General features: G+C 40.1%; 1 protein-coding gene across 9 annotated transcripts in view; it reads left to right on the top strand.

The window, feature by feature from the left end:
- SMARCAD1 (SWI/SNF-related, matrix-associated actin-dependent regulator of chromatin, subfamily a, containing DEAD/H box 1) overlaps nucleotides 1-26,163 on the top strand; it is an 81,477-nt gene that overhangs the window by 22,388 nt on the left and 32,926 nt on the right. For 4 of the 9 annotated variants that reach the window (XR_003093183.1, XM_025199511.1, XM_006020052.2 and 1 more), the window contains exons 3-8: nucleotides 6,403-6,568; nucleotides 8,858-8,921; nucleotides 16,350-16,447; nucleotides 17,183-17,272; nucleotides 18,212-18,296; nucleotides 20,390-20,784. Coding sequence is in view for 7 of the 9 variants with exons in the window: in XM_025199511.1 (XP_025055296.1) it covers nucleotides 6,403-6,568; nucleotides 8,858-8,921; nucleotides 16,350-16,447; nucleotides 17,183-17,272; nucleotides 18,212-18,296; nucleotides 20,390-20,784 (898 nt within the window). In the remaining 2 variants the exon portion in view is untranslated. Of the gene's footprint in view, nucleotides 1-6,402; nucleotides 6,569-8,857; nucleotides 8,922-11,741; nucleotides 11,795-16,349; nucleotides 16,448-17,182; nucleotides 17,273-18,211; nucleotides 18,297-20,389; nucleotides 20,785-21,162; nucleotides 21,426-26,163 lie in introns of those variants that run through there. The other 5 variants (XM_025199512.1, XM_014518237.2, XM_006020051.3 and 2 more) reach the window with 5 other exon arrangements.

Below are 26,163 nucleotides of genomic sequence, written 5' to 3'. Positions count from 1 at the left end.
CTACATTGGAATGAGGCTGTATTCTTCTCTGTTCTGCCTGGCTTACAGCAAGGGAACAATGAGAGCACAAGATAATCTGATAGCAGAGAGACAGTTTGGGTATTCAATGTATTGTCAGTTCTTGCCATCAGTAAATACAAGGAGAGTCTTCATTAATATCTCTAGCCTTCTATAGCAGGGCTTCTCAAACTTTGTGCTACTGCAACCCCGAGTGCTGGATGGTGGCGGCGGGGGACGGGGAGCTTGCACATGGCAGCCGCCGCCACCATCCACCACTCCACACCACTGCTTCCCCGCACTGCTGTGCCTACCCTCTAGGAAGTTTGTACCCCCTTTTTAGTTGCTCACAACTCCCCAAGGGATTGTGACCCACACTTTGAGAACCCCTGTTCTATGGGATTAGCTGCCAAATAGTGACTTACTTGTTTGCATAGGCTGAATCAAGATATTTGTCAGAGTGAAATAACTTAGGCCAATTTGGGTGGACTTTTACACAAACCAGGCAAACTTTCCTTGCTTCAGTGTGCAGAGGCAGTAAGCTTTTTAGCAAAACAGTTGAAAAAAATGTATAATGGGGAAAATGTGTTCTTCATTAATTTCATTCTTGTTCTTTGAAATTGTTTAACTATTTTTTGCTGGAACTTACCCAAAAGCTCAGCCTGAGGCTTAATATTTCAGCTTTTCAGTTACTGTGTGGCAAAGATGTATGAAACACCATTTTAAAAAGCTTTGTTTGTTTGTTCATTCATTTGTTACTTATAGTGCCACTGTCTGCTAAACCCAGAATATATTTAGGAAACCCAAACACTTAATGGGTCAGTGTTAATTTAAGATAACTATATTCTGTAGGTTCACCAAGTTCAAATGCTACTTGGGATACTCATATCTTGCTTATAGGCATAAGCAGAACTCTCACTGAGGCTGCAGAGCCTTTTTTTTATTTTTGTTACAAATTCACAGTACCATCCAGAATGCTGTGTGTTCTGGATGTGCTCTGCTCTCTCTAAGCATTAATTATACACAAGGATGAATAGTTTATTGGGGGGGGAGATTAATTAATCTCTCTCTTGGTATTTTCTGGTTATTTCCAATGAGCCTGCATACAGCGAGAATCACTTTAAAAAAAAAAAAAAAGAGAGAGAGAGAGAGGAAAAAAAAGCAGCATGTGTAGAAACAGAACAATTAAAAATGTCACTGAATAGGACCTGCTTCACAATTGCATGAATCATTGTAGCTCCAATAATGAGGTAAGAGTGAATGCCAGCAAGCTGAGGTCCGGGGGAATACTCGAACCTAAGCCTTGTGGTCCTGGGGGCAAAGGGGGTGGGAGCAGGATACCTGTGGCTGGGAAGTTTTTGCTTCTCTGCTTTCCCTTTTTGTCCTGAGCATAAGTTCAACAAATTTTCAATAGCCTGATGGAAGGCAGATGAGAGCATGCTTGAGTACAGAGTGATTGCACAGCTGGTAGAAAGATAGCCTTTATTGAACAAGCAGTGCAGGAGAGCTTATTGATTTTTTTTAAAAGTGCCAACAAAAGGGGCACTAGAGCAATAGAGTTCTGGCTGTATGCCAGAGTAGCCAGCTGTAGGATTGTAGGGGGTGAAGAGTAATGAAATGTGGGGTGCTTGAGGACCAACCAAACCTGAGTCACAAACAAGATTGCTAACCAACAATATATAATATTTTACTGACAATCTGCAGACCTTTTATAGACAGCTAAACTCTTATTGACTTTTTTACATAATATAAAGGATGTACAAAGCACAAAAAGACATGTTATTTGTGTAGTTCATAAGCACAAGATGACATTAATCCCATGTCCCCAGAAGCCAGGGACTTAAAAAACAAAACAAAAAAACTAACCCAATACAGGCAGTCCTTGGACTTAGGACACAATTGGTTCCTGAAAATGGCGTCTTAAGTTGAAATGTTGTAACTCGGAACTGATTTTCTCATAAGAAACAATGTTATAAATAAGGGATTGGTTCCTGAACCGAAGCCTGATACCCTATTTTCACCAAAAATACCACAGAATTTTGTAGTCAATCAATTATAGATGAGTAATATAGCTACATTAATGTATTATATTGTAAATAGCAATCATATTGATTTGGAAGGACTTCTTTGAGGTGACTTTGCTGGACTTTTTGAAGGGCTCTTGGCTGGAGTCTTCTCAGGAGTCTTAGCTGCAAGTTTTTCTGGAGTCTTGTCTGCTTTCTTAAAGAAAGTGTCCAAGGAAGTTTGGACAGATGTTCTCCAGGGAGATGAGTGACGCAGCAAACTTGTTCCCTGGTGTGGCGTTGCATCAGATCAAGCATTGTAAAGTCGAAACTGATGTCAGAAAGTTGAAACAGGGTGTCAATTTATAAACGTTGTAAGTCAAGGACTGCCTGTATCGTTAAATATAGACCTACTGTATCAGCAGAGAAAGTGATCTCTCCCTCCCCGTTGCTGCTGTGCTCATCTTGCCACAGGAGTCTGGAGGATGTTGGTGGAGTGCTCAGGGACAGGCCCACCCCACAAGGTGGACTGGAGGGAGGGAGGAACATGAGTGGAGACCAGAGACACCCTAAGCCCTTCTCCCTGTGCTTGGCACAAGCTCCTTGCTTGTCAGGCCTACCCTTCCTTGGCTCCCTACCCCTTCCCCTATGCAAGCAAGTGAGGAGGAATCCCACCTCTTGTACCACAGAAGACATGAAGCATTTCCAGAAACACCCAAAGGTCTTGGTGGGCAGCAGCAGGAGGAGCAGAGTTGCCCAACTATCTGTAAATTTTACAGAAATCTAAATATTTTTATGGACAAACACTTTTAGTCATGGTTGGATGGTCCAGAAACCTGTTAAAAATAATACTTGTTTGAAAGTATACCTGGAAAAACTGTTCCTTGGCCAAATAAAGTTGTTTTCCTAGTGGTATCTTTTAAAAAATAATATATTCGTATAGATACTTTTAACTGAAGTACCGTGAGCAAAAACTAAGCTATGGCTCAGGGGTGTCCAAACTTTTTGCATGTGGGGACGCATCATGAACTTTTTATCACCCAGTGGGCTGGCGAGCCATATTCAAAGGCCTCACAGGAAGTGGTATCATATCAGGAAGTGATGTCATGTGACCTTTGACACCAATGAAGTTGTAGGAAGTAACAATGAAATGGGTCTGGAAATGTGGTTTAAAATCCAAAATAAAAAAATATAAAAGCAACAATGAAATAATACCAAACACTTGACTAAAATAAACACTTTTGCTTCTACTCACTTCTCAATGAATGAAAGAAGCATAATTCAGGCTTGCCCTGGGACACCTGGGCATACAGCACCAGGTAGAGGAAGCCATGGAGGAGCAGCCAGCTGTTGGCTTCAGCAGCAGCAGTGAGGAGGAGGAGAAGCAGAGCCTCAGGATGCTGCCCGGCTCCATCGGGGATGAGGAGCCCAGTCTTCACACACGACCATGTGCACGCAGCCCACCTCCCTCCTCGCCCCCGGCTCCCCTGGAGGAGGCGGCGGAGGAAGGCATGAGTGTGATCTTGTGCTTCCTCCTCACGAGTGCACGCACGCGTGTGGCACCCCCGCACGGGCTTCTCAGCATCCCACCCGGGGACACGGCCCCACTGATAGCTGGGCAGCCGTGTTTCACACTCGCGTGCTCATCCCCACATCCGCACCACACTGCCCCTTCCCTGCCAGTGCAGTGTGGACCGCCCCCGGCATGGGGCTTAAAGGACCCAGCCTGGAACCAGCAAAAAAATAAAGAAGTGGGGAGGGCTTCCTCTGCTGGGGAGGGAGGAGGAGGTAGAGGAAGCGGAGGCAGCGCATCGAGCCCAGGCCAGCGCTGTGCACTCACACGGGGCAGCGCCTGCCTGCAACCTCTCTGTCTGCCACTGGGAAGATGTGCCCTGCAGGTGAGCATGGAGTGGGGCAGGCCCAGGGGCCCCGAGATGATGCCTCCTTCTCCCCAGCCACAGCCCCGAGGGGTAGAGCCAGGTGATTTAGCAAGCGGCGATTTAGTGTGGGGGAAGTTGACCAGAGAGGGTCTGGGGGAGTTTCGTTCCCGCTCCCCTCGCCCTGCGTGTGCCTGGCTGGGCTCTGCTTGCTGCCCGCGGTGCTGGCCAGTACAAGCTCTGCCTGGGACTGCCCCATGCTGCACCGATGACCCGCGCTTTTCCTGCCAGCTACTCCTCTTCCCACACACACCGCGTTGGCAACATCCAGCTGACGCAGTGCATGTGGGAACCGTGTCCCTTCCCCAGCCCTTCAGCAGCCATTAGGAAGCTGCTGAGGGGCTGGGGAAGGGACGAGGGTTGGGAACGAAAGTAAACAGCGTTTACTTTCGTTTCCCGTCGCAGCACCGCGGGCCACAGAAAATGGCTTGGTGGGCCACAAGGCAGCCTGGAGGCCATATGTTGGACAAGCCTGATTTAGCTGAACAAGATAATGAGATAGGAGTCTTGTGCGTGGCCGTTTTTTATTGATTAGTACCTGTTCTGTTCTGTAGATATGCATCTTATAATAATGTGTCTGTGAATCCAGTACTTAACTTTGTTTTAATTAGGAATGGGAAAGGTTAAATGATTGTTTAACCGGTAAGCCCAGTGGCAACTGGTTAGCTTATCAGTTATTATTTAGCATTGGAGAAATTTCAAAATTAAAGAAGCCATTGTGCAGAGCACTACCAGTACAAATTCCCAAGATCCCTACCTATGAGGTTAAAGAGGAAGACATCAAGTGGCCTAATGACTTGTCAATTAAGCAATTAGCTGCTTCTTCACAGGTGCTCCCTCCCTCCCAGACCAGGGATTTACTTGGGCTGTATTGTCTGGGAGCAGCTCCCAGCAGCAGCTCTATCCAAGCTGTTGTGTATACAGCTGGATGTTTAATCAATATAATTAGAGGAGGTTAAAGAGATCATTTTATCCACAATATTTATAGCCCTAGTTTTTAAGTTTTGCTGCCTATTAAAAAGTTGCAAATAAAACTTTGTGGTGTTGTTCATATTTTTAATATAGATTTGGTCCCCTGTCCATATGCCCTTTTTTATCTCTGGGACAAATTTTATATTAATTAGAACTTTTGAGCCTGAAATTCAGATTTGACAATGGCTAATCCAGCTCTGTTTTTGTAACAAAGGACTGATGGTGTCTAGTCGGAGTACTAATAACAGTGATGTCTTAATAGCTGTGTAACAAACACAGTAGATCAGCGTTTCCCAACTGGTATGTCAAGGCACACTGGTGTGCCATCAGGCACGTCCAATTGTGCTGCGGCACTTTGGGCTGAAGCCACCCCCCTGCTTGGCTGGCGCTACGCCCCCCACCTGCTGTTACTGCAGACACGCACAGACTAGGGAGCGTGGCTCCAGCCCAAAATGCTGTCCAGCTGGCCAGGCTGCCCCCCCACCACCCTGGTCGGTGTGTGACTGGCCACACACCACTCCTCCACTCCCACTCCATGTTCAGTGTGCTGTGGTGCTTTTTTATTTAGGTACGTGTGCTGTGGGGAGAAAAAGGTTGAGAAATGCTGCAGTCGATAGGTACAGTAAAAGCTTTGTTATCTGCCACCCATGGGGAATGAGGCGTGCCGGATAACAAAATATGTCAGTTAATTGAGAGGCCCGAACAGGCACGGGCCGCCGCTTCTCCCGCTGCATCCGGGGCGTCGCAACCCCTCCCACGGCATCGCTGAACCTCCCACGGGCCCTGAGGGACAGGGAGGCAGGCCCTGCGCAGCCTGCTGTGCCCCGGGCCATGGGGGCTTGGCAGCGCAGGCTGCTTTGCCCCGGGCTGTGGGGGCTTGGAGAAACCAGAAGTGCCATGGTGGGCATTTCCAGTTTCACTTTACCTTACAAGCTGGCATGCCGGTTAATGGAACATGCCGGCTTGTACAGTGCCAGTTAACGGAGCTTTCACTGTAATAGCTTTTCCCTAGATTTTTCCTTCCCTTCGCAATTAGAAATGGGTTTACTGGCATTGTCAAGGTAAGCTTCCGAGAACTATAGCTGTTTTATTTTGTTTTGAGTACCAGATAACATGTAAGACGTGTCCAGGACAGAATTAAAATCTGGCCATGAATAGTACTGAAATCACAAAAGTGACTTGAAAAGAAAGAAACTGGATTTGTGCTGGGGCTTTTTTTCTGCTTTATAATATACAAAGAAGACCTTAAAAAGTCTTTTCTTCTTTAAGAAAGGAAAAAGTGTGGTGCTAAGCTATACTTCCTGTAGTGTTATGGTTTTGCTTGTTTAAGCAGTCTAGTCTCTTTGAAAGAAATGTAACTGTTCACATATTACTGATGTAAATATAAATTGTCATGCTATATCTTGTTTGTTTTTTGCTGATTATTGTGGTGAAAAATGGATTAAAAAAACAACTGTTTTAACAATCTCTCTCTCTTTTCCGACGTGTGGCAGTTCTGAACAGTCTGACGATGAGCAGCCTCAAGATGAAGTCCCTAATTTGACGTATGCAAATGGTACGGACCAATCGCAAAACATGGAGGAGGAAGACATCATAGATGCTAAGCTCCAAACACTGAAGGAACTCTTTCCACAAAGAAATGACCAGGAATTACTACAAGTAATTAATGGTTTTACTACTTTTTTTTAAGCAATGTCTGTGCCTTCCGTGTAAGGAAAAGAATTAGTAAATCTTACTCACAGGAGCTTATCAGCCAGTTCTAGTAATCAAAAACTTAGCTATGAGAATCTTAAATCCTACTTTAAAGATTTTTTTGTGGGTGTGGTGTGGGTGTTAACACACATGAGCCAGGCCAGATTAGTTTCCTAAACAGATAGCAGAGAGCAGATGTTTAATTCTGCTTAACCCTGTATATTCTAGCAGTGACTAAATGTTTTTGCCCCATTTAAAGGAGATAAAGTAACTCATGTTTAACAGTCATTGGGTGTATACATGCAATTAATTTGGACCAATAAACTCTGGAGCAGCTTGAGCTGGAGTAAACTACTCCCAGGTGCAGTCTACATATTCGCTTAGGACAACAGCAATCTGAGCTGGAGCAGAACAGTTTATACCAGGGCCGTTCAGCCCCAGGTTCTGGGTGGTGGCATTAGATGGCAGAGGGGCTAGCTGAGGCACAAGGGTTCTGAAAGCAGGGACCCGTGTGACTAGGCAGCAAGTAGGAGCCTGGCCTCTGGCTGGCTGAGTTGACTGGGCACAATTTATGCCTGCGGTCATCATCTACGCATGTGTTTAATTGTAGTAAATTACTCTGGCCTAAGATAATATTGTCGGGAACAGTACTATCTTACTGTGGTGTAAATTAGTTTACTGCAGCCTAATACCATTGCACATATAGATCTGGATGCTTTATTCCACAGTTAATTGGTCTACTCTACATAAGGTGCACTGACAGCTATACGCTTCTTCAATACAGATAAAGTCTGAGACTTTGGTCTCAAAGCTTTTTTTCAGTCCTAATCTTTGTTCTACCTTAGCAAACTGAGCTCTAGGCTACAATTTCAGGATCTCCCACTTTACCCTTTACTGGAAGCTTCTTTGTTTGCTCCTGCCTCCTTAACCCAAACTTCTGACTAAACAAAACAAAAAAAATGACTGGTCTCAAATTTAAACCCTGCCTTGAGTCTTTATACTGCCATGAAACCCCATCCCTATTTGCTGACTCGCAGCCTCCAGGGTGCATTCCTAGGTCTGTGGCTTCCCCTCTATAGCAGCCCATGCTGGCAGGAGCTCCTCTCCTTCAGGAGTCAAGGCCAGATTGATTCTTTGGCTTAGGAACCAAGGTTTATACCCCGCCCTGAGCTCCACCCCTTCTGGCCATGTACTTTTCTGACCAGACACAGGTATGTCTCTTCAGCTCTGCCAGCAGCCTGCTCTCATCTGCTGCAGTTTGTCCTCCTACTCTGGCCTGTTGGCCTATTGCCATGCAGGTAGCTCCTAAGTCATTATTTGTAGCCCCTCTAGCTTCCCCTAGGTGCTTACTCTCCTGTAGCTACCCCTTGCTCGGCTGTCTGCATCTGACTGCAGGGCCTTTGCCTGGTGCACTTTTCCTCTTAAGACAACAGGATCCCTTGATTCCTGTTACAGCACCTACTTTTTCTTTTTAACCCCTGTCAGTTAAGTCAATTCAGTCATATCTGCAAATTTTCTTTAATAAATACCTTAACTATTTTTTGGTACTCATGTTAGCTGAGAGTTGCTGTTTTCACTGCATATCAGTGGAGCTGGATTCACTGTCATTACCTGTTTAAAATCTAAGGGGAGGCCCTTCTTTAAAATTATATTTGTAACTGTCGACTTCCTTGTAAGTGCAGCTCTTTGCCAGAAGTCTGTATGGTCAATTAGTTTGCGCTTAAAGACGCTTCTAAAAGAAGGATAGAGAAGAGACAAGAATCTGCTTCCAAGGAAAGCATACATAAGTTCCTGAAGTAGTATATGACATGATCCAGGAAGTCCACTGCTATGAAAGACTTAAGCACAAAATGACAGTAAAATAGTTAAATAGATGGTTCTTCCACACAGTTAAATTGCAGTTAAATTTAATTTTAAGCTTTCATTGATGGGACTGTAACAAGATAAGTATTACTTCTTGGTATTATAAACGTAAAAGTTGATTGCTTGTACATGTAAAGTACAAGGTAAGGAACAAGTCATAGTTACAGTCTCTAAAAGCTTTGTTTCAGTACAATATTTTTAAGCACTTCAAAAGAAAAGTGACATCAGTAATCAGCCTAGCTAATGACTTCATATTATTTGTGTTCTTAAATCTTTCTGTTCATGATTAAGGAAAAAAAACCCCAGTAAATTAATAGTTTTTGTTGCTATTTACTAGCTTGCTTCTGTTTAGTTTGACTACACCTTGCTCACTTTTTTGTTTTTAATTCCTAGTTGATAAAGTCAACACACACAATGGATGAAGCAATAGCTGCTGCTTTGACGCACAGTGATGAAGGTATGTAGTAATCTTCAAATATGTCTTATTCAGGAAAGATATTTTTTTTTACCCTCAAGGAAACTTGATGGGGTTTTTTAATTAGAAATTAGTACCTTTCATGCAAAGAGGAAAATATGCCATTATTTCTTTCCTTTCATTCAGTCTGTTTTCAACTTTGCCTATGTTCTTTAGTCTTTTTCTTTGATCACTTAGGATTGCTTTCATTTCATGGCATCCATAAATGGTATACATAATTGCTGGCTTCTCCTTTGTACAGAAACTGCAGGTTGAGTAATTATACAGTAGAGATCTTCTCATCCAGTTTCATAAAACTTTATATCCAGGGGACGTGTGGCTTAGGGAATTGGAATGGCAAGTCTTTTGGCTTTCAGATCCAGGCTATGCTGTATTGACTGCCACTATTTGGGACTAAACAAGATGTGTGCGTGCACGACACTTTAAAGTGGGCTAAATGCTTTTGCACTGCTTTCATGGTGTTGGTGTTTGCATGCTTCAGTGGTGTATTGCTCATTAATTCCAGCCGCTGTAGTAAATTTGGTAGCATAATGTGCCTTAAATGACTTGGGGTGCAGCAAACTAAGACTACTGTGAGGAGTTTTAGTTTGCTGCCCTACCAGTCGTGGAGCGAAGTACTGGGCTTCGTGCAGCTCAGGGGCTCTGCAGGAAGGCAGGAGCCCGTGAAGGCAGGCTCTGGCCAAGAGGAGGCGGGGAAAAAAGTGGCAAACCTGATCTGATTTCCCCTCCCCCCCTCCCAGCCTGCTTGCCTGCCTGAGCTGCACAGGGGCCTGGTGCTTTCCTCTGCAGCTGCAATGCCTCCCCAGACTGCCCAAGCTGGGTGCCTGCAGGCGGGTGCTGCCTGGGGGTGGGGCACTGCTGCTGCAGAGGGAAGCACCAGCACCCCCACTCACAGTCCAGGGACTGCTCTGCCCGCCAGCAGCTCACCCTCCCCTCCCTGCCACTGGAGGTAAGTTGGTGTGTTTAAAAGGCCCTAAATTGAAGTGATGTTTTTAAAAACCCACTGCTTCAACTTAGGGGCCCTGTTTTGTCTGCACGCCCTGGATTAGTGGCCTTTTTGAGAGGTGCCCAATGGCATTTATAATAGCTTTGGTAGTCTTGGTATAACACTCCAATACAGGTCTGGGAGGAGACAAAAATAACTTCTAGAGGTGATCTCTGGAACATGAAATCATTTTGAGATAGGGTGGAGAAAATTGCTGTGCAGCTATACCACGCATGAACAGATTTTTGGTTATCTGGACCATCCTTCACTATGGTTATTAATTAAAAAAAAAGCCCAAACACGTGAAGCTTTTGTAGTCCAATAACCTGATGTTTGGAGACCGAGTGTATACAAACTAACTGGTGACTGAAAATGAAAATGTATTTCAGTGAAACGTGGGTGTCTACACTGGCTTATTGGGACATAACCTAATTTAGCCTTCATGGCTAACCATTGTACAAAGCATCTGTTCTTTGGCTAGATGGCAGCTGAAATTTGGGCTCTATCAGGATTGCGTAAACTGGGATTAAAAATCAGTCAGAGTGTTCAGGTATGTTCTTAGTGTGACTAGATGCTCAAAATATTGGTCTTTTCGGTTTCCCTGAACGGAAGTAGGAACAAAAGTGCCTGTTGACAACTTTCTGTCCAAAGCCTCAGGTCATGCTGCTTTTTCTTGTCCCTGGAACAGGTTTGTTGGCTGCTTGGCTGTTTCTCTCCAGGGATCCACACATACACAAACCATCCATCAGAGATCCAGTGATTTATTTAGAGGAGCCAAGGACTGAGGGGATATAGGCTTGGGACTTGGATATGAGACATGTTTACACTATAACAATGAAAAGCAGAGACATGACTGTTGCTTGCAGATGTTTAAAAAAACAAACCAATCCAAACAAACAAAAACAAACCAAAAATGGCACTTTAAATTGGGTGTGCTCCCACACCAAGGTTAGCACATAACCAGAAGAGGCAGCATGTGTTAGTCGGACCTGGCTCACCCAACATGGGTAAAGTTTGGGCACTTCAGTGGGGCATTTTTGGTGTTTTTATCTAAGAGATGATTGATTCAGCTTTAGTTAAGTGCCAAAAAACCCCGCTGAAGTGCCTGATCTGTACAGTCACTCCAGAGCTGGGTCAAAGTAATAGGATGTTGCTTCCAGTAAGGCAGTTTTTTTAACATCTGCAAGCAGCTGACATGTCCCTATAGTACTGTAACTTGCTTGAATAGTGTGGAATAACCTCAGGAAAAATCAAGGGTTAAATTACACCATAGGTGTCACCATAATAGCTATCCTGTGGCAACTGTTTATTCAATGCAAAAACACTTACCTGCTTCTCTACTACCTGGTGTTCAAGGGAGTTTAAGGGCTATAAATGAGTAGATACTTATGGCAGACTTGGTAAGAACTGCATCTCTGTCCACTCTAAAGCCTTATGAAATTACATTGGTGTAGAGAACTATTGCATATTATACCAGCATAAATGCATCATCTGTTGCAGTCTTCGAAAGTTGCTGCAGTCCCTCACTCATGGCTCTCCCACTCTCCCCTGATCTGTGCATGCCAAATTACAAGGGGTCATGTAGCTGCTTGCTGTTACAGCATTACTAATGCTGCTAGTTCTCCATGATTTTGAGCTCAGAAACTAGAACCCAAACTACTTATTTTGAAGAGCTGAGAGGACAGTAGTATAGGTGGGAAGTTGGGTTTTGAGGAACAGCTGATGGGTTCAGAAATGGTATGCACAAAAAAGCAAGCTGTGGGCACATCCCAGATGGTAACTGTTATATTTTTTGGCATTTTCCATATGTGGAGTAGAAGCAAGGGAGTGGAACATGGCTTCATGGTGGTGATTCCTAGCCCAGTCGCAGGTAGTGTGTGTCCCAAATACTGTATCTAATTTTGTTTCTCCAGAAAACTCATACTTCGTAATTTTTTAAAAAATGGAATCCTTATCTCATCCTACATAAAATGGTATTTGTGATCTTGGTAATTGCAGGATAGAACTTGAAGATATGCCTGGTGATAGGCTGCGTATTTAAAAAAAAACAAACAAAAAAAGCCCCAAACAATTTCAAGAAGTAAGTGGAAAATTAGATTAGATTAAATGGGGTTCATTATTGGTATTGAAATGATTAGAATTCTAAGTTTGTTCTGCTGTTTTACAAATATTAATATATTTGCTTTGAACTCTATGGCAAGTTTGATTTCTGGTGCCCAGGCTTTGTCTTTTGACCTTTTTTGCATTTTATTTAAAAATGCAGTTTCATATCCTTAAATACAAACACCAAAAACAGGAGATTTAGGCAGGAAAATTCTGACAAATTACAGCTCTTTCTTTATTTAAAAGATTTAGTTAGGCAGGAGTAAGCATGTCTGAACGTAATGGCATAAATCTTCTGACTCTGGACATGTTTAAAAGTGGAGGTATCTCTAAACACCTGCCTTCCTGCTTCAACATATGGAGATATTTTCTTTTTGTCAGAAATCAGTTGACTGAAAGGAGGGCTGGATAAAAATGAGCAGACGTACTTTGTGGAATAATGGATTAGTTGAAGTGAGTAATGGTACTAATTACTTCTTTTGCTAGCTTTACCTAGGTATATTGCTACCTACAAAGTATTTATGCCCAGAAATGGAGACCTTGCCACTTCCTTAATTTTAAACCATTACAAATTAGCATGTGCTACTTCCTTTGATACTAAAATGACATGTGAAATACTAAAACTGTATGTTTTCAAACTCTGAGTTAATGGAGTAATTATATTGTTTGAGTACTATTATTTCACCCTGTCTTTCAGGCCCGAGCAAATTAACAATGAACAATGGTATAAATAGAGATAAGCCACCTCCTTCCCCTACCCCCCTCCTCCCCTTAGGGAGTTAATCTGTTGGTATTTGACTAAACTTTGTTTTAGACTGATTAGTGTTAGTTAGCTACTGGTAACATTTGCCAGTGTGAGTTGTAGTTTTCTGCTGAAGTTCAAAAACTAATAGACCTGCTAGATTTCTTTTCGTATAGCTAAAGTACCACGTGAATCTTTCCAATGGTCTCCATTTTCAGAGCAAAGGAAGCACCCAAGATTATACTGTAAGGAGTAATCCTTCTTTGCCAGGGGGTGAACTATATTGTTTTTCTTTTTTAATTTTGTCACTCAGTAACCATATTTCAGCTGTAATTACTTAAACAAAACAAAATACTTAAACTGTGTTTTTTTTCTGGTTTCCTAGCAGTCTTAACACCTGCAAATATTTAAATGTTAATGTGAAAGGGTTTTTCCAAGATGCTTCATGTCCAGCAGCAGGTACAGCAAGTTTTTCTACTTTAGGAATTGTAGCCAGGTCATCTAAATACTTGACTATTGGTGCCAGTTAGCCTGGAACATAAGGGAGCAATTCTAGTTTCCTAAGATATTTATAATATTTAACTAATATATTCGTAACTATAGGGAGAAATGCATTAACTCAATATAGTAACTCACACCACCAGCTTCCCCACTGCCTGCAGACTTACAGCGATGGGAGGGAGGAATTAAAGATGACCCTCCAATAATTAGAGTCTATACATGGAAGATTATAACAAACTTATAAATTGTCCATGTATAGACTCTAATTATTGGGACAGGATCATCTTAAATTCAGGGTCATCTTAAATTTGAGTAAATATGATAGTAAACTCAGAATACAAAATTGGTACGTTATATTGCCCATTTTGTTTTGCGTCTCAAACGTAACTGGGAGGACTTTGTAATGTGCATTTACAGTAAGTTGGAGATTGCTAAGATAAGGAAATGCAGGAGACACTGACTTACAGGTTTTTGCGAAAACTTAACTGAGAATTTGAATTGTAGCGGTGAACCTTTTGTAGTTCAGGTCTCAAATCATTAGATTCTTCTTTAGTTAACTTTTTTTATCCACTACAAATGAGAGAGAGAGAACACGTACCGTTACAAACACTAAACTATCAGTAGTTCTCGCTAAGTAAATAATAGTACAGTGGACTACTGGAGAAGGTTTTTACTTCTTATTTACTTTTGCATTCCAAGTTGCAAAAACCATCAGGACTGAACTTATTATCAAAGTAGAAGTCAAATTTTATGAACAAGCATATTATCCTATTGCTGTTTTACCTGGCTTGACATGGTATTTATGAATAATTAGGCTATATTTGAGAAATTATGTTAAATTATTTTATCATAAATTGTGTATGCCTAGTCGTTGACAAGAGATGATGTCATAATGAGCAGTTACAGAGTAGTGTCAGAGATGGTGTTATTAGGATTTGAAGCCTGCCATAACACTTGACTGCTATCTCTGAAAGAGACTTACAAATTTTTGTCTTGGTTTGCGCATTTCATAAATTTGAGTACAGTCATAGAATCATAGAAAGTTAGGGTTGGACGGGACCTCAGGAGGTCATCTAGTCCAACCCCCTGCTCAAAGCATCCCCAACTGGATCATCCCAGCCAAAGCTTTGTCTAGCTGGGTTTTGAAAACCTCCAAGGATGGAGCTTCCACCACCTCTGGGTAACCTGTTCCAGTGTTTTACTACCCTCCTAATGAGAAAATTCTTCCTATTATCTAACCTAAACTTCCCTTGCTGCAACTTGAGAGCATTGTTCCTTGTTCTGTCATCTGCCACCACTGAGAACAGTCTAGCTCCATCCTCTTTCAAAACCCCCTTCAGGTAGTTGAAGGCTGCAATTAAATCTCCTCTCAGTCTCCTTGGTTACCTCAGTCTTTCCTCATAAGTCATGTCCCCCAGCCCTCTAACCATTTTTGTTGCCTTCCGCTGGACTCTCCAATTTATCCACATCCTTTCTGTAGCGGGGGGCCCAAAACTGGACACAGTACTCCAGATGTGGCCTCACCAGTGCTGAATAGAGGGGAATAATCACTTCCCTTGACCTACTGGCAACACTCCTACCAATGCAGCCCAGTATTTCATTAGCCTTCCTGGTTCATATTCAGCGTATTGTCCACTGTAACCCCCAGGTCCTTTTCTGCAGAGTTGCTACCCAACCAGTCAGCCCCCAGCCGGTACTGGTGGACGGGATTGTTCTGTCCTAATTGCAGGACTTTGCACTTGTCCTTGTTGAACCTTAAGAGATTTCTTTTGACCCAGCCCTCCAATTTGTCTAGTTCACTGAATCCTAGCCCTACCCTCCAGCGTATCTACTACACCCCCAGCTTGGTGTCATCTGCAGACTTGCTGAGGGTGCAGTCTGCCATTTTCCAGGTCATTGATGAAGACATTGAACAAAACTGGTCCCAAGACCGACCCCTGGGTTACTCCACTTGACACCGGCTGCCAACTAGACTTCGAATCATTGATTACTACTGTCTGAGCTCAGTGCTCCAGCCAGTTTTCTATCCACCTTGCAGTCCATTCATCCAACCCATACTTCCTTAGCTTGCCTGCTGGAATGTCAGCTTTACAGTTAGCTTCAGAGTTGCTCCTGCACTTAGGATATGTGGCCATTGTAGGCTTCAGTGATAGTGTATGGTGGTAGTTGAACCAGCCTTGATAATGGAAGAAGTCAGGCTTGGCAGCATGGAGCTCAACATGAACTAATTTTCATGCCACTGAGAAGTAGGGTAAAAGAGCTTTGTGCTGTTGAAACTACACTTGAACACGCAAGCTGGCTCAGTTTTTTGGCACTACAGTCAAGTTTTCAGTGTAGACTCGCTTAAAGCTGGGGTCTGATCTGTACACTTTCTAGTCAGTGAAACTGTTCATTGTATAGTTAGGTATGCACATGAAGTTTTGCAGGATCAGCCTTTCATGTGGCAGCAGATGGGAGGAAAATATTATTTACATGGGAAAATGTGTTTAAACATACAATTCCTAGAAGAAATGTGGGGACAAGAGTAGTAACTGAAAATTTCAACTTGCTTTTTGCAATTGCCAAATTTTCTATTTGGCTGTACCATATTTTTCAATGAATGTGAATTAATGGAGCCCATGAGCATCTGAAAAAAGGGTAGTTGTTTTTGTTTTGTTTTCTGAATCTAGATAATTTTCCAAAACAATCGTACAAAAACTATATTGTACAATTTAGTGCTGTTTTAGTTTTACATAGAGATTTGGTGACTGTTCTACCAACCGTGTCACTAGGATAGTTACAGTGTTGTAAAATTAAAATGACCCCTTCAGTACTTATGTTAAGGATAGAGGTGGGGTTCCGCTTTTTTTCCCCAGTACTTCTTTTTAAAACCTGCTTCTGGTCTTAAGAAAGTAATTGGTTCCTCTAAGGTATAAAAAAAGTTGTCTCTTTTGTTAAAATCTAGTAACTTGAAAAATGTGCATGCTTGACAGCTATTTTAATGTTAATGCGATTGATTCTGCAACTTGGAGGTGATTTCATACATTGTTTTTTGTTCTTACTGAATTTTGCTTTCTTTATTATTTATTTATCTTTAAAGCTGCTTCCCGAAAAAGAAAACTAGAACAGTCTCCTAGAGAAAATTCAGATGATGACGATGATGATGACCAAATTGCAAAAAAGCAAAAAGCTGACTCTGTAAGTGTTGTTCTTTCTCTTGTGCAGCCACCTGAATGTCCTGACTTCTAGGGCACCATGCCAGGAAACTCTGTGTGTGGCAGGGAAAAGTAGCAAGGACAGTAAGGATCTTTTTATTTATTTATTTATTAAAAAGGGATAGATCCTTACTGTCCTTGCCATTTCTAAAAGATCCCTGCTTTTTCCTTCAAACCTACAGGGCCCATGTCTGGATAGTTTTTTTTATCAGGATTTGACATAATTTAATTGTGCTTTAACACTATATTCTGTTTATTAAGTATTTTAATTTCAATCCTGTCTGCCTCCTTTTTCCCATCAGAAGAGTTCTGTCCAAAGCCATGTATTTTATTCTTAAAATATTACATTTAAAAAAACCAACATGCTTTATTTATATACAATCACAACATTTCCAAGCTACTCAAGATCAATTACGTTTTAGACAACATCCCAAAATTTTGTTACTGGATTAAAATATTTTTCCTTCAGAATTCTAAGTACTACTTACTGCCTTGGGAAATTTTGTCGTATTTTGAAATAGATGTAAAGGAAGAAAGTAGTGATTTATCTGATTTTTGCAGTCAAATTATTTTTCAGGTTACTTTTACTGCTTAAAGAAAGACTGTTTAGATGTAAGCACTGCCTGGTGTCGACACCCCGCCCTGACCTGTTTCTGTAATAGTATTTTGCATTAAGTGGAATCAAGGCCAAAATAACTTCATTTTTTCTGAACCATAGCAGGAAGGGTCAGCATCTCAAAAAGAATGGGAAAAACAAGAAACTCTTGTCAAGAAACTGCAAAATGAATTCCCTGGTTTGGATAAAAAGGTAAGCTAGTATGTGCTTTTTTGGGGCAAATCTCCACTGATGTAACAGGTGTATAGTGTCAAATTTTGGCTACTGGGGTAAAGGAATTTTAGTGATATGAAGCCAGTTAAATGGCCACAGTACATGCACTGTTGCTTGAGAGAGGACATATGGCAGGGAACTTCATATTCTTGGAATGACTTTAAACTGTAGGGAGTTGGGTGTAATTTAAAATGACTAGAACTCTTTGGTCCACAAGCTGGTCTTGCATTGACCATAGTTTGACCAAAACAGAACATTTGATCTGCTGTGTGACTGGATGTGAGAATAGTTCATCTATATTAACTTATTTTTCCTTGGAGAATATTTGCTTTGGTTTTAGAATTAAACACACTTTAATAAAATAACGTTGTCTTGTCTTGCTCAAAAACAAATTGTCAAGTAGATTAATGGGAAAAACTTAAGTTTTTATATCATTAGGTGAAATAACTTGCCTAATAACTGGACACTTCAATATTTTTTAAAATGTTATAGTGTAAAAGTGGAAAGGGAACTATGTCACTGGTTGGGACGATAATACATACTCAATTGTTTATTTTGTGATATTCTAAACCTTGGATATATTTCTTCCTTGCATTTTCTACTGGCAGCGTAATTCCTTTAATTAGAAGACTTGCATTTTAAATGGTAGAAAAGATAAGTGTGGCCTTGAACACATACCTAGTATATAATATAATGATGCATCCAGTGCAAAGTATATGGATTAACCAAGGCCTTTTTCTTTTACTCACTCCACAAGTACATGTTTTTCTTCTGACTCCTATATAGGCTATATTTGTCTAGTGCGATTGCTGTTTAAGCATTTGGTGTTTAAACATGCCCGGACATCAGTTATTTTATACTTAATTGTGAAAAGAGAATTTATGTTATGGTGTTATGAAACAAATGTTGTTTTACTAGGAACTGAGAGATGTACTTCAAGAACATAATTGGGTATTTCATGAAGCACTGGAAGCCTTAAAAGTATTTGCAGAAGACCAAGAGGGTAAAGACAGATTTACAATCCATTTTATTTTATGATACAAAGAAGTCTTGAGGTATAAATCTTTTCCAGTGTCAGGTGTGACAGTCCTGACAGTGGTGTCTTAAAAGTAGCGGGAACATCTGAAATTAGTGTTTAAGGGAAAAATGAAGGAAAAGGTAACAAAAGAAGTTATTTAATTTTAAGCAAAGAAAGTAAAACAACCTGAGTGTCCATCCTTTTAATGGAATATTTTACTTTTCTAATTGAAGTGAGGGCAGGTGTGTATTTTCTCACCAAACATTCTTGTCATTTTAAAGGTGTTATTAGTTCTACTTTATTCTGAAAGCAGTTCTGAAATATGTAGATGGTGTTTAAGTTGGAAGGAAGATGCCTGTTACCCTTTTAAATAAAAGAGAAAGATAAGCCTTGATTCCCCCCCCCCCCTCCCCCCGCCTCTTCCCCTCCCCCCCAATTAAGTACTTTATAAATTGCTCATAAGAAAATGAACAAGCATTAAAAGCAACTAAAGTAAATCAGTTTATCCTACTACAGCATTCTTTTAGTATAGGAATAATATACAGAAAGCATTAAGCCGGAAAAATGCAAATAATATCAGTGTTTAATTGAATACTTAGTATACTAAATTAGATAAAAATAAGTCTAATTTCTCCATTGATTAAATCTGTAATCCATTACAAATGAAGTGCTTTGTTACATATTGTATTACTGCTAAGTGGTCCCAGTCAAACTGGCTATATTACAGTAACCTGGAGACTTAGCTTCTGCTTCAAATAAGTTAATGCATCAAATTCCTTAATTAAAATCTAATTTTCAATAATTGACATTTTAAGTTTTGTTTTTTCCTTCCCCAAAAATCACCAGGGTAGAGTAATACCTTTAATTTGATCCCTTTTATGGATATGAGAGTGTCATTGTATTGATATTGACTGAAAGATAGCTGCCTTTTCTTCTGGATGTTGGATTTGGTGGGAGCAGAGCTAGGAAAAGGAAAAGCATCAGACTATTGGTAGTCTAAAAATATTTTTAGTTGTTGAGCTCAAAGGAATATTATTTCTCAAAAAAGGACTTGCTCCCACTTTCTTTCTTTAAAAAAGAAAGCTGCAGTATTTGTAAAGCAGGGTTTTTCAACCTTTTTTTGTTGCTGTACCCCCGGCAACCAGTCCAGAAGCATGGAGTCCCCTGGCTGGTCGATGTGGTGGGGGAGGCCCCTGGCAGCTGATTGAGGAACAGGCATGGAGAGGAGGTAGGAAAACAAGCAGCAAAACTGGGAGCGCCCCCCACTTTGCTCCGCTGCTGCGTACCCCCTGGGAGCCTCCCAAGTACCCCCAGGGGTACGCGTGCCCCTGGTTGACACCCCTGTTGTAAAGCATTAGGATTATTTAAAGAAGAAATCAGAAGTTTGTAATTGAACTAAACATCTTGACGCTTAGCATAAAAGTTCTGGAGGTCTTGTTCCTCTGACTTCTTAAACAGGTACCTGCTTTTGTTGTCCCACCCGTAATACTGCTTTGAGTTGCAGCAAATTGAAACTTGAATCATGCTTTCTGTGGTGAAAGCCACACAGTAAACCAGGCTGGTTTAGTTTTTTGCCACCATAAATGGTTTTGGGAGGGAAACACTTTGATTTAAACCAAACTTATGCTAAAATGCTTAGACTGTTGTGTGCTTTAACACCTGTGAGATTTCAGCAAACTTGTTATGTTATAGTTTTGACCTCTTGATGCAGTTCATTAAACTACTGTGCTTCTGACCTGGTTTAATTTCTGCTATTTATGGATAACATAATTTAGACAATATTCTGAATTTATATTAATATATTGAAAGCATGTGTTGGTTAGAATTCTGTTTTTATTGTTATTGATAGTTTTGTACTCATACTAGTTATGACATCTAGTACAAGGATCAAGTTCTTGATGTTCCTTACAAAAACTTACTATGGGGCAAGCCAAAATTTGTTCCGTGCTAGATGTAAAGAAAATGTTGACCCTTGCATAAATATTTATTTTGAAAAGCAACTGTTCTTAAGCATTTTTGTTTTTACTTGGTACATTTTAACTTGATAATTACTTTTTTTTTCTACGTTGCATACACAGATGCACAAAATCCTTCCATAAGTGAAGTTTCTAATTGGAATGAAGTCTCCACAAATAGCAAAAATGATCAGAACAGTGCAAAGGTGAAGATGAAACAGAAATCTTCTACAAAAACTCAGAATGGCTTTAGGAAAAAAGATAAAGGCAAAAAAGGCATTTGGAGTACTAAAAGAGAAATGGAAGATTCAGAATACGAGTCAGCCTCAGAAGGTGGTAGCTCCCTTGATGAGGACTACAGCAGTGGTGATGAAGTGATGGAGGATGGCTGTACAACTAAAATACTTAACTTCCTGCAAGATGCTTCACTGGGTGAACTCACTTGGATCCCTCAGTGTTCTCAGAAAAAGGCTCAGAAGATAATAGAGCTCCGGCCCTTTAATAGCTGGGAAGCTCTGGTAAGTCTGCATTCTTTTTTTTTAATATCCCCAGTATGTTTATAGTCAAGGTGCCTTCATTCTAGGGAGGCATAGATAGGTGGCCTTATCCTGATTAGGCTAAAACACTATATTCATTTTAAGCCAATAGCATTTCAAATAGTGTCATATGACCTAATTTTGAATGAATTAAGGGGTGATTTTCTTGAAAAACCCAAGCTGATTGGCTGACAACACTGTCACTCACTCTTTAGCACAGAAACTTGGTTCTTTTCACAGCAGAAGAAGAAATTAGAGCTTTCATTTAGGAAGGAGTTGTTTGCTAGCCTGTTCTGATCTGTGTTAGCTGAAAAACCATGCAGAAGGCAAGAATGTGGCAGAACTCTTACTGCAGTTACTTTTTAAGAGCTGCAGCAACTTCCAGGGTAGCTCCATGATTGAAGATGCCAGCATGGATATTTTAAGCTTCACCATAGGAGAAGCAATTCTTCTCATCTGTTTTCTTTTAATATTGCAACTCAGTCTTTAGCATGGTTTTGCTGGCTAAGCAGTGCAGCCATTTTATGGAATGTAGGAAGCAGCTGTTTTGTAATAATAATTTAAAAAGCGCATCAGGATGGCTAAAAGAGAGTCTGTAACAGAAGGGGAATTATTATCCACTGGTAAGTAAACTATGTATGTACCCTTAGTGGGGCTTTATTTTCCAATATTTTTTTTATAGCATGTCTGTTTTCTTCAATTTTTTTTTGTGCGTTTCATCAAAGTGAAAAGCATCAAACCTGATCTGAGCACTACTGTGATAGGAAATTCAGTGTACTCAGGGAAGAAATGTTGTGGATTTTAGACTCGTTTGACTGCCTGGGCTTCTACAGCAATAAAGCTTACAGGCCATTTAAAAAATATATATATTTATATCTTTTGATCAAGTATGTTTTTCTTGGAAAAGGATGTGCCTTGTCCTAATGAGCTTTCTTTTAATATGTATGTATATATAATTGTCTTGAACTTTTGTAATATAATGTTAAACGTTCGGTACTTTGTGAGCAAAATGTTGTACCTTACAACAGTAAGTAATCTAGATCGGGTTTTAAAGAAAAAACAGCATATATTGCTGGAAAAAAAAGTTTGAAAAATAGTGCAAATATGCTGCAGAAGAAATCCGTTTTGCCTGAAGCCTTTGGCTTCTTATAGAACATCTGTCATAAACCAGTTCCTTTTCAAACTTGTTGGGCTTTGCCTGAGCTTAATTCTTTGCAGAAGTATTTGCTAAGGGGCTGTTCTTCTCCCTTCTATTTGCTAAAATATTTGAACACAATCAAGTTGTATGGGCCTGTTTAGATTCAAAATCTTTCCTTCATAAAGGTTGCTTTTGTCAGCACAGACATGTTATTTAGCTGCTGTCACTACATGCCCAGAGTGTAACTAATATACCACAAAATACAGTTCTTAGCAGATGTTTAATACAGAGGTAGTTTTAATTGGTTTTAAAAGATCAGTATACAGTATAACCCAACATTCTTCCTATAAGTTATACCAATTTAATAACAATTTAGGTTTTGTACTATATTAACTGTATATAAGATTTGCCTTCATATTTCTCTCTCCCCCCCACCTTGCCTTTCCCCCCAGTAACTTAATAAAGAACTAAAAGCATCTGTCCTTGTCCAGTGTAGAAAGCACCTTGGAATCCAGGGCCAACAAGATTAAGAGCTCACAGTATGTCATAAAGTATCCTGAAATTGTGTTTTATAAAAACAAACAAACAATCTTCATAACTTTGGAATCTGGATAGACTTATATTTTGGTCACTTAGTAGTAGTGATTGTTGTATAGTAAGAATAGATGGAAAAGTTAGTCAGTTTCCAGAAAATTCTTTTAAGAGTTTGTTCTGAGAACAAGTCCCAGCTCTAAAATGATATTTTTTCCCCCTTGTGAACAGCCACAATCTTGATACCTTTGTATTAGGCAGTTGTCTTCTGTGCAGTATAAGATTAAGGAACATATTGTGTTGACTCTCAAGAATATTTTTCAGTTAATTAAAGGTGAGTCTTGAAGCCTGATTGAGGCACACTGTATAATTGTCTCTTGATGAAAATGTGGGGATCTTAAGTAGTTAATGAAAAATGCACAGTAAGAAATAAATCTGGTCTTCATTAACAGCAACATATAGTTACAGTAGCACAGATGAGAAGTGACTCAGATAAATAATAATAATAATAATAATGGGTGGGGGCAAGTTTCTGGTCACAAAAATGGCTTGCTGTGGAAATTTTTCAAATGTGAACGCTAATTACATTATATCTTCAGGACTTCTTTTGAAATGCACATTCATTACTTGATAATATGGGTATGTTGAGCAGTACTTTCTTTCAAATAATGTCTAGTCTAGAGGCAGCCTGCCTATTTCCTGGATACTTTAGATACTTAATGTATTTAATGGTTGCACACTAATATGAACATAACAAACTATTGACCAATCAAAGGTATTGGGACATAGGTTTTCAAAACTGGGTGGGTGGTTATGTCACTACTCATAATTTTTGCTGTGTGAAATTATTTTATTCTTTAGTTACAGGAATTGCAGGATTTTTAAGTCCGTTTTTCTTTTATTTTCCTGTTGTAAAGTTTTGAGGGGTAATTGAATTTTTAAATTTGCATTATGCCTGTTAATTTTGAATCCTACTCTGTTCAGTTTTGTTGCTTGCCTGTTTTATTCAAACCTTTTTATGGATCAGTTTAAAGCATAGCAAAACAAATTAGTCATTTATTTTAACTATTAATTTGGCTACTAGCTCTGCAACTTGCAGAAATTGTGCCATTTACTCTCCAAATTCTATATTTGCAAATATTGTCTTCTTTCTATTAGTTTTTTATAGCTGTTTCAGACTTTATCTGAATAATATGTGCTACAAGCTCACATGGTTTTTACACAACTCTACAAGCGTAATATCCACTGTTCTTTATTTTTTCATTCCAGTCATTTTGAGCGTTGCCTTTTGCCAGTCTCTGTCACCAATTTGTTTTTATTTCTTTTACAAAATACTGTTGTGCCATTTTGCTAGCTGTGCCAGTAGACTCGTTCTATTTCTATAGAATACAAAAGCTGCAATCTTAACATTAAACAATAAAAGGTACAGCTAAATTCAGGGTTATTTTTAAGGCACCTCCGTGCTCTCCCAAAACTTGGTTCCTCTGTGGGTTGAAGTAGTATGCTGTACAACATTGCCGTGGAAGCCTAAGTTGACATAGCATCCTGGGGTTGTCTTCCACACTACGACCTTTAGTGATCCCATCTCACTCCATCATGCACCTACCAGCCCCACATCTGATATGTTACTCTGTATATGAGGTCCACCTTAGGACTGTATTTTACAAATACTGGTGGAGGAGGAATTTTTTTTCCAGCTAGAAATTTCCCCATCATTTTATTTTTACTCTTATCCTTGTACTTCGAATAAAATTTGGTCATGCTGAAGGTGAGGAACTCCTCATATCTTTAGCCCTCCCTTGAGCAGAGCCTTATGATACCTTTATACTTTGGGGGGAACCTTAATTTGTAGTCCGTTTGCATCCTTTTAAGGAAAGGAAGCTATTAAAACTAACATGGATAGGACAATTTCTTGCATGAGCATAAATCATAGGCTGGCAAGACCAAATCTCAAGATGTCTGTATACGTTTGTTCCTGTGGAGTCTTATAATATTATTCATTTTTTTTATAAGTGCTATTTTTAATGGGAGGGAGGTTGAAAAATAACTCTCTAAAGCAAAATTGCTAAGAAGTTTCATCAACTTAAATGAGAGTGACTGTATTTGGGAACTTACAAAATATTCTTAGGCAAGATTTTTCTAACCCCATTTATGGAATTTTTAATGAAATTCATTTTAGTATATGTATAACACATCATGTTTTAATAATAGTTAAACACAATTTTAATTTTTAACTGTACAAGAACAGATTTAGTGAATATGAAGATATGCTCAGCTGATCCATGTAGCCCATGGTCTTACCATCTTTATCTCTCTTCAACCCAGTCAGTATTCCCAAAGTCCTTGATGTTTTTGTTCTCTGTTCTGAATTTAACATTGGGGTCAATCCCACAAATACCTAGCATAATATTTGTTACCAAGAGTAGTTTTCCCTAGATGTGTGACTACTGATTGAACTGGACATTAAACTGCACTAAATATAGGATCAGCCCCTATGCTATAGTGGTCTTAGAAGGACTCTGCCCTTATAAAATAAGTATTAATACATATCTCTGCTTTGTGCAGGAGAATTCTCATGACTACTTCTGTTGATTTGGAACCTTTTGATTAATTTCAACAAGAAATTTAACAGACATTTATGATGGAAGTAAAAAAAACTGGACAAATAATTATCAGTTAACATTGCTTAACACTTCCTGTTACATGTATATTTTCCATTTGCATGCAACTTGACCAAATTTGGACCATTTAAGCCAACATTTTCTAAGCCAGGTGTGTGTCTTAGGCCAGGTTTGTTTTTGTTTTTGTAGTTTCAGTCAAAATGGCTTGAAGCTAGGGAAGAATATATTGTTTTACACATGTGGAGGGACAAATATAGAAGTCGTCTTATAAAGCTGTACATATACAACCTCAAAATTTGGCAAGGGGCATAACCTTGTGTCAGGGATGCATCTACCTGTTGCTCTTAAGAACTGTCCAAACTTTAAGCTTTAGAAAAAATAATGTAACAGGCTTAGAGAGTTAGATTTAAGTAGCTAAGTCCCCTGAAGACTCTACTCATGCTGGGCATGCTGTAGCAGAGTTGAGTAGGGATTTCCCTGTAGTTTTGATTTGTTTCAGGCTGTGCCAGTTCTGGATACCTGAATACAGGGCAAGGTACCTGTCTGCCATTCGTCTCATTACTGCAGGAAATTCCCTATTTGGGTGCCAAAGGGACAAGAGCTGAACCTGAAGGTACAGGGAATAGTAGATGACGTGAGCTGAAGGCTGTTCATAAAATTGTAGAAAAGTAGGGCTGGAAAGAACCTCCAGAGTTCCTCAAGGACAATCACCTGCTTGAGGCAGGATCTTCCCTATCCAAACCATCCCTTTAAGCCCTTGTCTAAACTATTCCTACAACTGTGCAATCAATCCTGTCTCGCAACTATAAAGCATATTGCTCTAAGACACTAAAAATACCCTAATCTGCCACAGGTAAAGTGGGGGAACAAGGGCTTTTAGTATTCTGTTGCTGCATAGGTTGTTAAAATGCACTTGAGAAATCCAAGAAAGAGGGCCACGTTCCCTACTGCAGAGGAAAGGAAAACTTCACACAGTTTGTACGATGGGGTAAAATGCTTTCTTAATCCCAGATGTGGTGATTGGTCTGACCCCTGAGTGAATGGACAAGACCCTATAACCAAGAACCTTTG

The sequence above is a fragment of the Alligator sinensis genome, unplaced genomic scaffold (assembly GCF_000455745.1).
Source record: "Alligator sinensis unplaced genomic scaffold, ASM45574v1 scaffold194_1, whole genome shotgun sequence".
Taxonomy (NCBI): Eukaryota; Metazoa; Chordata; order Crocodylia; family Alligatoridae; genus Alligator; species Alligator sinensis.
This window is presented reverse-complemented; position numbering and strand designations above follow the sequence as displayed.